This window comes from Cricetulus griseus, chromosome 4 (assembly GCF_003668045.3).
Source record: "Cricetulus griseus strain 17A/GY chromosome 4, alternate assembly CriGri-PICRH-1.0, whole genome shotgun sequence".
Taxonomy (NCBI): domain Eukaryota; kingdom Metazoa; phylum Chordata; class Mammalia; order Rodentia; family Cricetidae; genus Cricetulus; species Cricetulus griseus.
Window position 1 is genome coordinate 94830429 of NC_048597.1, and position 15141 is coordinate 94845569.

Sequence of the window (15141 nt, forward strand, 5' to 3'; positions counted from 1 at the left end):
CCAGCTAGGCCTGCCACTCCTACTTCCTGCTAGAAAGCAGTGAGCCAACCCCCAGGATCTAGCAAAGACACCCCCCAACCCTGTTCAGAGTGCCAGGTCATCCCTTTCAAAGGCTTCTGAGGAAACCCAGCCCTCCACCCTGGGGTCCCTCACCTTGGTAGAAGTAGTAACAAGGAGAGCTGCTCAGCTGGGTGAAGCCTGGTTTAGTGATGGGTTCCTCCTGGCTTGACTCAGTACAAATGGTCCCCTCCCCAAGATTGTCATCTGCTACCTCTGACTCCTCACAGGCTTCTGGCAACCCCTCAGGTTCTGGCTCAGACACTGCTTCCTCCTCTTCTACCAAAGGGAGAGCAAGAGAACGAGGGGAGTCCAGAGAACAAACTTCTGCAGTTTCTTCTTCGAAAGCAGACAGATACTCTAGCACACCCTGTTGGAACAAACCACAAGTCAACAGAGGGTATTATGTCCTGTTTCATAAAATGGTGTGGCAAAGATAGGCCTAAGATCCCAGGATATTCATTTGAGCTCTCATTGGTCATCACCACCCCTGGAAAACTGACAGGCCTGGTCATAGGGCACAGCCAGCATTTCTTACTCACACTAGCACCAAGGCTCACAGCAGTCTGAAGAATGATAGTCACTCTGTTCTAACAGGCACACTAACCTTTCTGGGTTGGAAAACAGACTCCTTCACCAGGGGAGCCATCAGCACCAGTTGCTCCAGAGCAGTCACAACACCAGTGACCTCCCCTCTGCCTCCAGCTACTCCAGACAGAGCCTCTTCCCGAATCTAAGGCCATCAGAGAAAAGACCAGAAACACTCATTTTGAAGGTCAAACAGTCAGTTCAAGTTTAAGAATTCCTGCTGTGGAGGCATAGGAGCTACTGAATTCCTTCTTTGGCTACCTGTATGTAGTCCACGTCTTTAACAAGTGCTGCTAAGGCCTGGTGGGTAAACCATAATACTCTCTCCACAATGCCTCCCAAAACACTTGGATAACTCAAGCATTTTCCTAGACAAGAAAAAAAACTACCTTGCTTATCAACTCACAGCTCAAATAGTAACCCACTGTCACAGTGAGTCACAGAAACATTCTGAGCTGTTACTTCTAGCTCTAGGAAAACTCTGTAAGTTGGCCCTTCCTTCCTATCACCACTTAAATGGCTTTTTCAGCCACTTCCTGGAGCTGAGGGAACTTGGTTTTCAGTTCAGTGTACTTACCTTAACCTCCTGGATAGCGGCCTCAATAAAGCAGGACTCAGGAGTGTGCTTCTCCTCTGCGAGCTGCTGCTCCAGTGCTACTTTCTCTTCTAGAACTACTCGGTGCAGCACCTGCTCCTTAGAGGCCAGCAGCAACTTGGAGTACTGGCTGTGCTGTTCATCTGCAAGAGAGGCAATGGATCACAAAACAGCTCTCCAGGAGGGAGGTGCTGGGACTAAATACAAGTTGTCTCATATATGCTTTTCTGCCCAAGGCAGAAAAAATGAGACTTAGTATAACTTCCTGGAAACAATTTTTTTTTGTTTTGTTTTGTTTTGTTTTTCGAAACAGGGTTTCTCTGTGGCTTTGGAGGCTGTCCTGGAACTAGCTCTTGTAGACCAGGCTGGTCTCGAACTCAGAGATCCCTCTGCCTCTGCATCCCAAGTGCTGGGATTAAAGGCGTGGGCCACTACCGCCAGGCTCATTAACGACAATCTTAAACCAGGTTAATTCAAGAAGTCTAAGAAACCAGAAAGAAAAAAGGAGCTGCGGAGATGGCTCAGTGGTTAAGAGCACTGGTTCCAGAGGACCCACATGGCAGCTCACGACTGTCTGTAACTCCAAATTTGACACCCTCACACAGAAATATACGGAAGCAAAACATCAATTTACATAAAATAATGAATTAAAAAAATGAATTATGTCTAATGTTTACATCTACCATAAGGGACGTGTAGAAAGATGGCTCTCTAAGATGAGGCATTAGTGATGCGAACAAACATTGTGTCCTACACATCACTGTACATTCTTGTGTTAAGAAAGAAATGGACTGGAGGACAGCTCAGCAGTTAAAAAAGTTTGATTCCCAACACCTCCATAGCAGCTCACAAAGGTCTCTAAACCAGTGCCAGGGGAATCGGACTCCCTGTTCTCGTGTGCCGATGGCACCGCACACACGATACACAGACACATGTAGGCAAAACACCCAGACACAGAAAATACAGTAATTTTAAAAATAAAACAGGCCGGGCATTGGTGGCGCTCGCCTTTAATCCCAGCACTCGGGAGGCAGAGGCAGGAGGATCTCTGTTTGAGGCCAGCCTAGAGCAAGTTCCTACACAGCCTCCAAAGCCACAGAGAAACCCTGTCTTGAAAAACAAAAACAAAAACAAAAATAAAACACATATCTCTGTTTGAGGCCAACCTGTTTTACATAGTCTGTTACAGGAGAGCTGGAGCTACATAATGAGACCCTATCTTCAAAATAAAATCCCTATACCATAAAAAACAAAACAAGTTGTCAAACTAGCATATCTAATCCCAATCTCACAAGAATGAGTGAATTGAAAAAGCCTAACATTTCAGGCACCTTTAAGGAAAAGACTTGTGAATAGCTTATTTCCTACTTCCTTCCCTAATTCTTTGGTATTCTTTTTGTTGTTTGCTTGGATTTTTTGGTTTCTCTGCAAAACAGTCCTGACTGTCCTGGAACTCACTCTGTAGACCAGGCTGGCTCAAACTCACTGAGATCCACCTGCCTCTACCTCCTGAATGCTGGGATTAAAGGGGTCCGCCACCACCGCCTGACCCCAATACTTTGGCTTTAATGAGACAGTGTCCCATGAAGCCCAGGGTAGCTCCAACTTGTTATGTAGCCAAAGGTGACCTTGAACTTCCAGTCTCAGCCTCCTAAATGCTGGGATTGCAGGTGTGCACCACCCTTTTATTTGTGTTCTGTCACCAGCGCATGCTAGACGACCACTCTTGCCCCTCTGCTACATCCCTTGCCTTTGTTCTGAGCCAAGTTCTCATTACATGGCCTAGGCTAAAACTGATTTTTGTTGTTGTTGCTTTTGTTTTTGAGACAGGGTTTCTCTGTGGACAGCCCTGGCTATCCTGGAACTCACTGTACAGACAAAGCTAGCCTCGAACTCACAGAGATCCACCTACCTCTGCCTCCCAAGTGCTAGACTAAAGGCGTGCACCACCACCACCTCCACCCAGCTTCTTCCAGTTGTTTGCCCTCTGAATGACTCATGCTTACCTCCTAGATGAATGGGATGGTCTACATTCATCCACTTGGATTTAGGCAAGGCCACCAACACTCCTTTCTCTCTCTTCATCAGCTGCATTGTAATGGTATCACCCACAACGTACTGGCGTGATTCTGTGGCAACAACACTGAGACAAAAACATTGTTGAGATGAAGTAGAGTGAGGAAACAGCAGCCTAGGGTCTAAGGCAACTCTCAGTCTTACCTCTTGAGGTCTTTCTTATGCACAGAACTGTAGCAGATGGGACATTTACTCCAGGCTTTCTCACTGAGTGAAAGGTAGTGCAGGATGCACGCCCAGCAGAAAATGTGTCCACAGCGGGTTATCTTGGCTGCAGTCGGTGGATAGAGGCATATTGGGCAAGATGGCACTTCATGGCTACAGATGCGCTGAAACATAACAGCACAGCGTCACTGCCTTCAGAACTGGCCAGGTAAGAGGCTGAGAAAGTCAGAAGCCTCTCCTCTCACCCTCTTACATCTCATCACTTCATAAAACTGTTCAACAGAAGAGTCGGCTGAGGGGCTGGAGAGATGGCTCAGTGGTTAAGAGCAGTAGATGCTCTTCAAGAGGACCTGGGTTCAATCCCCAGCACCCACATGGCAGCTCACACCTGTCTGCAACTCCAGTTTCAGGGGATCTGGTATCCTTACACCAATGCATATAAAAAAAAGTTAAATAAAGTATTTAAAAAAAAAAGAAAAAGGCCGGACGTTGGTGGCACACACCTTTAATCCCAGCACTCGGGAGGCAGAGGTAGGTGGATCTCTGGGATCTCTGTGAGTTCGAGACCAGCCTGGTCTACAAGAGCTAGTTCCAGGACAGCCTCCAAAGCCACAGAGAAACCCTGTCTCAAACAAACAAACAAAAAATGAAACCAGTTTAATAATACAAGTGTAAGTGTAAGGATGAACACACTTTAAGCAAATTAAGAAAGCCACAATCATGGGCTAATCCAACAGGATAGATTAATAGACACTTGGAGGGTTCTATATTACAAAGAAAAATGACATAAATCACATGATCCCATTGTTTTTTTTGTTTTTTTTTTTTTTTTTTTTTTTTGGTTTTTCCAGACAGGGTTTCTCTGTGGCTTTGGAGGCTGTCCTGGAACTAGCTCTTGTAGACCGGGCTGGTCTCAAACTCACAGAGATCCACCTGCCTCTGCCTCCTGAGTGCTGGGATTAAAGGCATGCGCCACCAACGCCCAGCTCCCATTAAGTTTTTAAGTATGTATTTAAAAGGAATAAAAGTCCAAATTTAATTTACTGATAACTCCCAACAGAGTAGTGTTTTTATCCAATGTATAAAAGTGTTTTTTCTTACAAGGCACTCTACATCATTCTTAGGTCATTGTATACCTTTTAAAAGTAACAGGAGTCCAAATTTGTCAGAAGAACGTAACATAAAAAGTAAGAGCACTTATTATTTTCAAAGTAACTACCTGATACACCCTGTTAGGATCAGCAAGGAAACACAAGTTAATAACCTCAACAGAAAAAAAAAAAAAAAAAAAAAAAAATGCAGGCCGGGCGTTGGTGGCGCACGCCTTTAATCCCAGCACTCAGGAGGCAGAGGCAGGTGGATCTCTGTTGAGTTCCAGGCCAGCCCGATCTCCAGAGCGAGTGCCAGGATAGGCTCCAAAGGTACACAGAGAAACCCTGTCTCAAAAACCCCAAAGAGAAAATGCAAGAGTGACTACAGAAAATGCAATCACCTGGTAATTTGATACAAGGGGCTGCCAATGAAGAAATGTCCATGTATCTGAGCTCACCAAGGCTAGGAGGGTAACAAAGAGCTCCTCTAACAGACTCCTTGATATGACTTCCTCAACGAGCAACTGACAGAAAGGAATGCTTATGTGCCCTTGGAGCAGAGCCTTCCACATCCCAAATCTACTTGGTAACAAAATGAACTCCAAGAGAAATGAGGAACTGACCTCAGGGATAAGTGTCATAGGCTAGTCAAAAACTGGTATCCAAAGTTTAAACCGCAAAGAGCTGTTTTGTCACAGCCTTTCTTTAGCTCTCCCACTGATGATTACAAAACTTGGCGAAGCCACTCACCACTTGTTCCACAAAGTCCCAGTTGACTAAGGTGTCAGGATCAGCAAAATGAGCTGCATAGTCCTGGTCTTCAGACACCACAAACTGACAGCTAGAAAGCAGGAAAGACAGGGAGAGAGGAGACTGTCAGAACCACTAGGACCTCAGTAGAAACTCACCAACCCTCAAAGTTCTGATGCTGGACAAGAGCAGCCCAGGCTGCCAGGCTGCGGAAGCATGACCCCAGACATTAGCCACAGCTCTGAGCCCTGGCTTGGTGACAAGTCTAGACTTAACACACAGATGCCTAAATCTATCGACTATTTCTTCTGCTTCCAAGCCCAGCCAAGTTCCCTGTTGTTCTCCCATGAACTAAAATTAACCCAGACTGAGACTTCCTCCCAACCCTTGGACCCTATGAACACAGCTCATCTTCAAGGCAGTAGAAAGCTGTTCTCAATCACGAGAGCAGTCCGCACTAAAGTACACACTGGTGCTTTAGTTTATACCCAAGGTCCAAGCTTCTATCTAACGACTCACAAAAGAGGAAGGGAGGGGAAGGAATGGCTTGCCTGCCTACTCCATCTTTGTTAGTTCCTAGCAATGAGCCTTCCTAGAACTGTGGAAAGTAACAGTTGGCCTCCACGTGTGCAACAGGGAAACACATACACAAATACATGCTGGAGAGAGGACAGTTTAAAAGAAAATACTGCTCTTGCAGAGAACCGGTGAGTTCGGTTCCTAGCACTCATGTCAGGAGGTCAAAGCTGCCTGTGACTCCAGTTATAAGGGAACTGGAAGTCTGTTCCCCTTCCAACACCAGCATTTATGGGCACTTACTCTCACATACAAAACTTAAAATAAAATCTTTAGAGAAACAGGATGCCTTATTATTAAATAAAAATGAAGGCTAACAAAAATTTGTGTGTAAAGCTGTTTTGCGTGCGGATGTCTGCACCAGCTGAATGTAGTGCCCTTAGAGGCCAAAAGAAGGCGTCAGGTGCCTTGTAACTAAAGTTACATATGGCTTGAGATGCCATGTGGGTGCTAGAATAGAACCTAGGTCCTCATCAGGTGTTGGAAGCTCACACCTTTAATCCCTTGAGAGGCAGAGGCAGGTGAATCTCTATGAGTTTGAGGCCAGCCTGGTCTACAGAGCAAGTTCCAGGACAGCCAGGACCACACAGAGAAACCCTGTGCCAAAAAAAACCAAAAACAAACAAACAAACAAAAAGGAATCTGGGTCCTCTAGAGGAGAAGCTAGTGCTCTTAAACTTAACCTAACTTTGTGCCTGGTAACTAATACGGCCTTGAGGGAGTCAAGGGTTTTCCCACTCACAATGGAGGCCCCAGATAGGATTCACAGCCCGAGAAATACCTGTATGAGCTGCACCAGGCAAAGAACCCCAGAACTTAAGTCAAATGTGCCCTGCAACCCAGGAAGGCACCTGAGAAAACAGGTGCTAAATAAAACACGCTGGCCTGTCCCCGAAGGAGAGCTCACTGTGGAAGATCTGTCTGCCCCTCAGCTCTTCCTCTAAGTTAAGGACACAAGCACATGAATCAGCACTGTTCTTTTCTGGTCCCCACCCTCCCTGGACCCATGATTTCTTCTCAGTCCACTGCCCAGCTTGCACTCAGACCACACGCCGTTCCCAGCCCTGGAAGTTACTCCAAGCACTATGTTCTCTCAACATTCACTTAGAAAGTGTGACAGGGAAAAAAGAACAGCATCCATTTCTGTTTCTGCCCGGTAATAGTTTAGAGGAAGCTTCTCTCCAAGAAATTCAACCATCTAAGCAGGTTTAATTTTTATTTTTTCCCTAGAAGTGGAAATACTCACTTGGCCTGTAAAAAAAGTTCCTTGTTAAAAGGCTTATGCCCCCACTTGTTTCTTTTTCCCCAGCTGCCATGTCCACTGCCTTCAAAGTGACCTGCCTGGCCACGGGGTTCAAAGGTGAAATTCAACAAGTGGTTCAGGTTGATCTTCTTAGGGCCAGAGAACTGGGCAGGGCTAAACTCTGCCCGCTGAGCCTCTGCTACCTACAAAGAAGGGCAACATTTTAGAATGAAAGAATTCACCAGCTGACAGCAGAAACCGGCACAGCCCCACTTCCACATGGCTGAAAACATCAGCATACCGGCCTAGATGCTGACTTAAGAGCTGTATGGAAGTGGAGAGAGGAGACACCTTCAGCATCTCCTTAACCTGGCCCAGCCTGCTCTTTGCAGCGGCAACAAACTATTCTACTATTCAATGGCAAAGTGCCTCGAAGGCTCTAGTCACCCAGAAGCACAAAGGGCTTCCCTGGGTAACACTGGCTGTCCTTCCTGGGCCTCCGGCTGCAGACCAGGCTGGCCTCCAACTCAGAGATCTGTTTGCCTCTGTTCCCTGACTGCTGGGACTAAAGATCAGAGCCACCACAGCTGGCTCTTCTTTAACCTTTTTTTTTTTTTTTTGGTAAACCCATATTTTTTTTTATTTCTGAGACAAAGTTTCTCTATGAAACAGCCCTGGCTGTCCTAGAACTTGCTCTGTAGACCAGTCTGACATCAAACTCAGAGATCTGCCCGCCTTTGCTGGGATCACAGGTGTACACCACCACTGCCTGATCTCCCATTATTTCTTTTTACACCCAAGCATAAACCCTGGAGCTCCAACAGAGGCAGTTATGCCACTTCCACTGTGTAGTTCAATGTGGAAGAGAGCTTTTACTAGGCTGCACATGCACATACAGGCCAAAGGATCTTAAGAGGTGCTCATTCCTACAATGCTAGCACTTAAGAAAACAAATCTGTACCCTAGAGAAACCAAGGAAGACATAAAGGAAACATACTGGAAGGGCTTTTTATTCAGGACTACAAATGTGCAGCCTGAGAAATTCTATGTATACAGTATCATTACAACCTTTCAAAACAAGTACAACTGCCAAGTGTGGTGGTTCATGCCTGTAATCCCAACACTTAAGAGGTAAAGGCAAAACACCACTGCAAGCTGGGGGCTAGCCTGTGCTATATTAATAAGAGGTCCAGGCCAGTCTGAACTATAAAGTATCTCCAGAAAACAAACAAACTAGCTATGGTGTACAATTAGACAATTTTTCCCCCTGGATCTAAGAGTTGTACTGTGGGGGCTGGGGAGATGATGGGCGGGCAGCTCCATGCTAAGGAGTACCAAGTGCTCTGGCACAAGACATGGTTTGTTTCCCAGCACCAACACGGTGGCTCCCAACCACCCATTAATTCCATTTCCAGACGATCCAACACCCTCTTCTGTTTTGGAGATTTGTTTGTACTGTCACTCTGAGACCACCAATGGAGTTAAACCTTGATTCAGAGGGTGGAGTCCACATTCAGATGGCAAGAATAAGCTGACTCAGACGAAGATAAGAGAGCACAGAGAGGAAGAAGGAGGGGCTTGGAAAGAGTCTCGACCCTTTTCCATCTGGGAAGGTGAAGAGGGTCAGGTGATCCTTTCTCTGTCGATTTGTGGATCTATCTGGTTTGTACCCCAATATCTGACTCCCAAGCTTTATTTGTTAGTAAAACAATAAAAGCCACTATATCTGGCTATACTCTTCTGACCTCACCAAGTATCAGGCACATGTGGGGTACATACAGACATATAGGCAAAACACTCATTGCTCAAGAGTTACGAGCACTGGCTGCTCTTCTACAGGTCTTCTTGAGTTCAATTCCCAGCAACCACATGGTGAGTTCTGGCTCTCGCGCCCTCTTCTGGCCTGCAGGCATACATGCAGGCAGAAAAAAAAAAATCACACTCATACAAAAAACAAAACAAAACAAAAACAAAACAAACAAACAAAAAAAAAAAACCAAAACTAAATCTTTTTAAAAAATGCCCAGGGGTCGGAGAGAAGGCTCAGCAGTTTAAAGCACCTGTTGCTTTTTCATAGGACTCTTTGGTCCCCATGCCCTACATGGTGGCTCACAGCCATCTGTTCCAGAGGCTGACATCGTCTAATACACAAACAAAACATGAAGGCAAAACACTCACATATAGATGAACTTTAAAAAACACAAAACAAAAACAAAAACAAAAACCCTGCATTCTCAAGCTTCTGTCTTCCCGCTGTCCTGGCCGACCCACTGCCGCTCTCAGGCATTCTCCCTAATTCCTCATTATCCCTATTTCCAGTACACTGACCTCTAAGTTCTGAGACGCCTGGGCTTCCAATTAGCCTGTTCTCACCTGTTTCAGACACCCATTCCTATGGACATGTGTGCTTTCTGGACTGTGTCATTCGGGACAGCAGCTACTAAGTACCCACAGCTACTGACCACCTGAAATGTGACAACAGGTACACTTCAAGTTAAATTTAGATCACATCATTAATTTTTACAGCTTTCTAATTTTTCATTGTGTTTTAGGTAGGCCTCACATAAGCCCAGACTGGCCTGGTGTCAGGTGGCCTTTCTGCCACAGGCTCCTGGAGACACAATGGTGAACACTGACTAGCATGTACACAGCCCTGGGTTTAACCCCCTAAACACAAGCTTTTTAATGCCCATACTGTGCAGCCTGAGGCAGGCAGACCTGAGTTCAAGGCCAGCCCCTGGTCTACAATGCCTCTGGCCAGCCAAGGTTAGAATGAGACCCTGTCTCAAAACAGCAGTTACTGCTCCTGAAGAGAAAAGTGACACCCTCTTTCTCCTGTAGAGCCGATGCTCTCCTGCCTCTGCCTCCCCAAATGTTGGACGGCAAGCCTGCAGCTTGCATTCCTGCTCTACAGTTCAGACCATGCTTTTGACAAACAAATCTCTTCACTGTCGTATCTGAGTATCATTTGAACCAGGAACTCACTATGCTCACAATTTTTGTGGGATTGTTTGTGGTTGAGACAGGCTCTCACTATGTAGCCTGACTTGCTTGGAACTCACGTTATAGACCTCAGTCCACCTGTCTCTTATCTCTGTACACTGGAATTAGAGGCATGTGCTTCCACACCTGCTTAATTCCAACAATTCTTTACCCCTACCCCAGGTCACAAAACCTGACACTTGAGAAAAGAAGCACCATGAGTTAAGACCACAGCCTGCTGCCAAGCCCTCTTGTTACCATGGCTGAATCAGCAGAACTCTTACTGCTGGCTCTTCTATAGCTCACCAAGTCAGGGGCACTGTGCAGCACGCCACCATTTATTTCCCAGGTGTCATTTTCCCTCTCATTAGGAGAGGGATGCTGTAACTATCCTGGCACTAACTAGAAAATCTCTCCTGCAATGACACTTTCTTTTTAATATTTATGGAGGTTTTACTAAGCAAGTTGTGGTGGTGCACATCTGTAATCCCAGTACTCAGGAGGCAGGCAAGACCTCTTAAAGTTTCAGGCTAGCCTGGTCTACATGCAAGTTACAGGTCAACCAAAGCTACATAGTGAGACACTGCCTCAAAATGAATCAATGAATGAATAAGTGAATTCCAGTATGTAGTTGGATCTATGTGAGTTCAAGCCAGCCTGGTTTACACAGAGTTCCACGACTACACAAGTGAGACCCTACCTCAAAACAAGAAACAAGACCTCATTATCAGTTCTTAAAATTACGTGTATGTGTTTGAGTCTGTCTGTGGGCATGTTACAGGGGGTTGTGAGCTAACCCTTCCCTCTCCAGCTCCCCTCACCTTCTCAAACCACCACCTCAGCGCTCTACTTCCCTTTACAGCACAAACAGCAAGCAACTGCCCATGCTGCCATTTCTTCTTCCCACTCTCCGTCAACTCTAGGCCAACCACATTTCTGTCATCATTCCACCAAAATGACTCAAGGCTAATGACCTACTGACCGACCTTCACATTTTGTTATGCTAGTCTTACTCAACAGCAGTACTTGTGCAAAGTGACAAGCATCTCTCATTGGCTCTCAGTTCTTTGCCCCTTCTCATTTGTGCTCCGTGTCTGGTTCCTTCCTGTTCAGAATCAGTGTGTGACCTCCTTAGCAGTTTTAAATTCTAGCAGTGTTTGTTCCTTTGCTTCATTCAGATCTCTCTCAAATCTACTTCTGCAGCTTGGCACAGCAGGCACAGGCCTGTGATCTCAGCACTCAGAATGCTACAGCAGACTGGGCTATACAGTGAGACCTCTCTAAAAATAAAATAAAGTATCTACAGGACAAGAATTCCTCCAGCAGCACTTTATCATGTTCTTTCCCTTTCTCTCCCATTTACACTGTTTAATCAGATAAGCACTTACCATCAGGTATATAACATACTGGTTATTTGACACGCCAGACTAGAGAATTAGCCCCTAGAGGACAAAGACAGTGAATACTGTTTAATGCTGTGCTTCCAACTCCTCAGTTGTTCTTGGCACAATTCCCTATAAGTAAGTAATCCTTTTACAAGTACATCTGCTTGTAAATCTGCCTTGTACTGTAATGACTACACAGTATAGACAGAAAACAACAGGACACTGAACTAGTTTCTTCTCCATCAGTACTTATATTGCTTCCTAAATCCAGCAACCACAACACCCTTCATATCAAGAACCTATCTAAGACAAATCTAAGGACTCCTAAAGACAGATGTCTGAGACTAAGGATATCAGCTTTTTACTCTTCAAGATAAAACATCTCTACAGTGATGGTTAGTACTTAGGTCCTCAAAAGGGTACATAAAACACAACAGTGACTGTAAAGGCTCAGTACACATCTGCTGTCTCACTCATCTCAACCATGACTATGAAGTCTCTACCCCCCCGGGTGTTCATACCCCCTAGAGGAGGAAAGGAGGTAAGGTTCCAGGTCTGGCTAACCCTCAGCTGCTCAGGACAGCCTGGATGTCTGCTCTAACTCTCACTCTTCAGAGAGAAAGGCTGAACCAAAACAAGGCTCCGACGGTCATTCTCGGCTCCATACCTCATCTCGTCTTCCACCATTAGAAGAAGAGCTAAAGGGTTTGCTGCTGCCACCGCCCCTCTGAGGGGGCATCTTGTTAAAAGTTTTGCTTTTCTGTGAATTGGAGCGACGGGACTGGTTGCTAAAATTTTCATTTTTGGGGTAGGAAGGTTCACGCTTGCGATTGTAACGCTTGGATCCATTTGAGTTCTTTCCATCTGAAAGCAAAAAGAAATAGTAGTAAGTTTTATGTCTTTCTGTCTATCTTTCAGCACAGTTATATCTATTAAATAAGGAGAAATGGAACAGGCTTTCCACAGCCTCTAAAATGCTACACTCCCACCAGAGCACTGGTGCTCTGAAGAAAACCAACCACAGTGAGGCAGGGTATTAGTTTGGTTTCAGAACAGCCATTCTGTACTAAGCAGAAATCAGCAAGTTCCAGGTTCAGTGAGAGGGGCCCTGCCTCAATCCATAAACAAATAATAATTTATAAATGAGTGACCGGAGCTGGAGAGATGGCTCAGCAGTTAAGAGCACTGACTGCTCTTCCAGAGGTCCTGAGTTCAATTCCCAGCAACCACATGGTGGCTCACAACCACCTTGAATGAGATCTGGTGCCCTCTGCTGGCAGCAGGCAGAAGACATAATAAATAAATAAAATCTTTAAAAAAATAAAAAATAAATGAGTGATCAAGGAAGACACTTGACATCAACTTCACACCGGTGCATACATATAAACAAGCTTATACACTTGTATATACCACACACATGTAAAAGCAAAGAACAAAACAGCCAAGAGCTGTGGCACACCTTATAAACCTAGCACTTACGAAGTAGAGGCAGGAAATAGATGTTCAAAGTCAGCCTGAGCTATACGAGACTACGTCTCGAAAGTTGGGATCTGGAGAGATTGGTCACCCAACTTCAGTTCCCAAATTCACATGATGGATCACAACTGTCTGTAACTCCAGTTCCAAGGGATGCCGTCTTCTGACTGTGGGCACCAGGCATGAATATGGTGCACACATATAAATGCAAACATTCACATACATTTTTTAAAAGTTACTACTTTTCAAAAGCACAGTGAATGGCTACACAGCCGCCTACCATGAACTAATTAATAGGATGATGTAATCAATATGTTTGGCAGTGCCTAAATTCTGCTAGTTTAATATAATAGTACTGGAGCTTTTTTATAAAGAGGTCTATATGGTCATGTCAAATAGTCAAAGTGGAATGTACTTATAAAGTACAACCATGAAAACCCTTTGCATATCCTAAAGTTACATTATAGAAATTAATGACAATAGACTTATACCCTACAGCAACATAAAAGAGAACATCAAGCTCACTACATCCTGTAACTACAATAACAACCTGAACCAACTTTGTTCAAATGCAAGGATAAATGATTTCTGATTTTATTTGGAGTTTTCTCTAATTAGCAACAAATACTTTTGTGTTGCTGACAATCTATATTCTCACATAGCTCCAGGCTGGCCTCAAACTCACTCTACATGTAAGAATGACAAGGGACCCAATTCTCCTGCCTCTACCTCCCAAGTGCTAGGATTATGGTTGTGTACCACTCAGCCTGGCTGCCCTGTTTTTTCTTTTCTTACTAAGAGGATAAACCTCAGGAATTTTGTTGCCAGTATGCACAAATTGCTAATGGAATTTAACAAAAAACCTGGGTCAGTATGTGGTAGAGTATTATTTTAAGGTGTGTGACTTTTGTTTATGCTGCATTTGTTTAACTTTGTGAAACTGTGTTACTGTACCTGTCTAAAACACCTGGTGGTCCTAATAAAGAGCTGAACGGCCGATATAGAGGCAGGAGAAAGGATAGGTGGGGCTGGCAGACAGGACAAATAGAAGGAGAAAGAGAACAAGAGGGTGCCAGGAGCCAGTCAGTCACACATCCAACCAGCCTCATAGTAACAGATTTACAAAAGTGCAAGAACAGGAAAAACACAAAGGCAAAAGGTAGATAGAATAATTTAAAATAAGGAAAACTGGCAAGAAACAAGCCAAGCTAAGGCCAGGGATTCATAAACAATAATAAGACTGTGTGTGATTTATTTGGGAGCTGGGTGGTGGGCCCTTCAAAAAGCCAAGAGTAAAAAACAAGGCACTACACTACAGATGTCAAGTTTACCAGCTTAAAAAAAAAGGGGGGAGGTGGAGCAAGAGGTTCAGTTGAATATAAAGTGTCTGATCTACAAGCATGAAGCTCTTGTGCGGAGCCCAGGGCCCACATAAGAGCTAGACGCAGCAGTGTGCAACTCTAGCTCAAGGGGAGACAGAGGCAACTGCAGTCCAGGGCTTGATGGACAGCAAGTTTAACCAAAAAGGCAACCTCCGGGTTCAGTGAGAGATACAGCCTCAAAAAAATAAAGTGAGGATAGCCAATGAGACTTTATCAAAATAAAAAAGGCAGAAAAAGAACCATATAACTAAATAAAAATGTAAAATTAAAACACATACAAAACTACCTCATAAAAATAAACAGAAAGGCCCCAAAATCACACTGTCATCCTATTGCAATGTGGAAATCTGATTAAGGGCAGGGAATGGATATGTAAATATGAGTAGTAATTAAAGAAGAATTAAAGAGGAAAGGAAAAACTTAGCTGCACATGGTTGCACCCCGGGCACTCTGAAGGAAGAGGCAGCCAATAGACAGTTACATGTCAACCAGGGCTACACAGCTACATAGTAAGTCCCTCACTCAAAAAAGGGTGGGAATTTTCTTTTTCTTTGAGATAGTTATGCACTGAACAGCTCTGAGTCCCAGCTCAGGCTCCTGAGTAGCTGAGATGTAGGCACACATCCTTTAGCCCAGCTAATGCTGGGGATGCTCAGACTCTCCCCTAAGAGGATGGCAAGGCATTCCAGCATGAGCCTCAGAAACGGAGGACTTTGACTCCCTTCTCCAAATATAACTTCATTTTGCTTATGTTAAAATATGTAACTTGGGGCTG

The 15141-nt window shown here is 44.7% G+C and overlaps 1 protein-coding gene across 2 annotated transcripts in view; it reads right to left on the reverse strand.

The window, feature by feature from the left end:
• Positions 1-15141, reverse strand: part of Rnf10 (ring finger protein 10) — a 33488-nt gene that overhangs the window by 8121 nt on the left and 10226 nt on the right. For both annotated transcript variants that reach the window (XM_027416040.2, XM_027416039.2), the window contains exons 2-9: positions 12176-12372; positions 7145-7344; positions 5323-5413; positions 3461-3645; positions 3247-3383; positions 1223-1383; positions 665-790; positions 154-427 (exon numbers count right to left, since the gene is read on the reverse strand). In XM_027416040.2, coding sequence (XP_027271841.1) covers positions 154-427; positions 665-790; positions 1223-1383; positions 3247-3383; positions 3461-3645; positions 5323-5413; positions 7145-7344; positions 12176-12372 — 1371 coding nt within the window. The remainder of the gene's footprint in view (positions 1-153; positions 428-664; positions 791-1222; positions 1384-3246; positions 3384-3460; positions 3646-5322; positions 5414-7144; positions 7345-12175; positions 12373-15141) is intronic.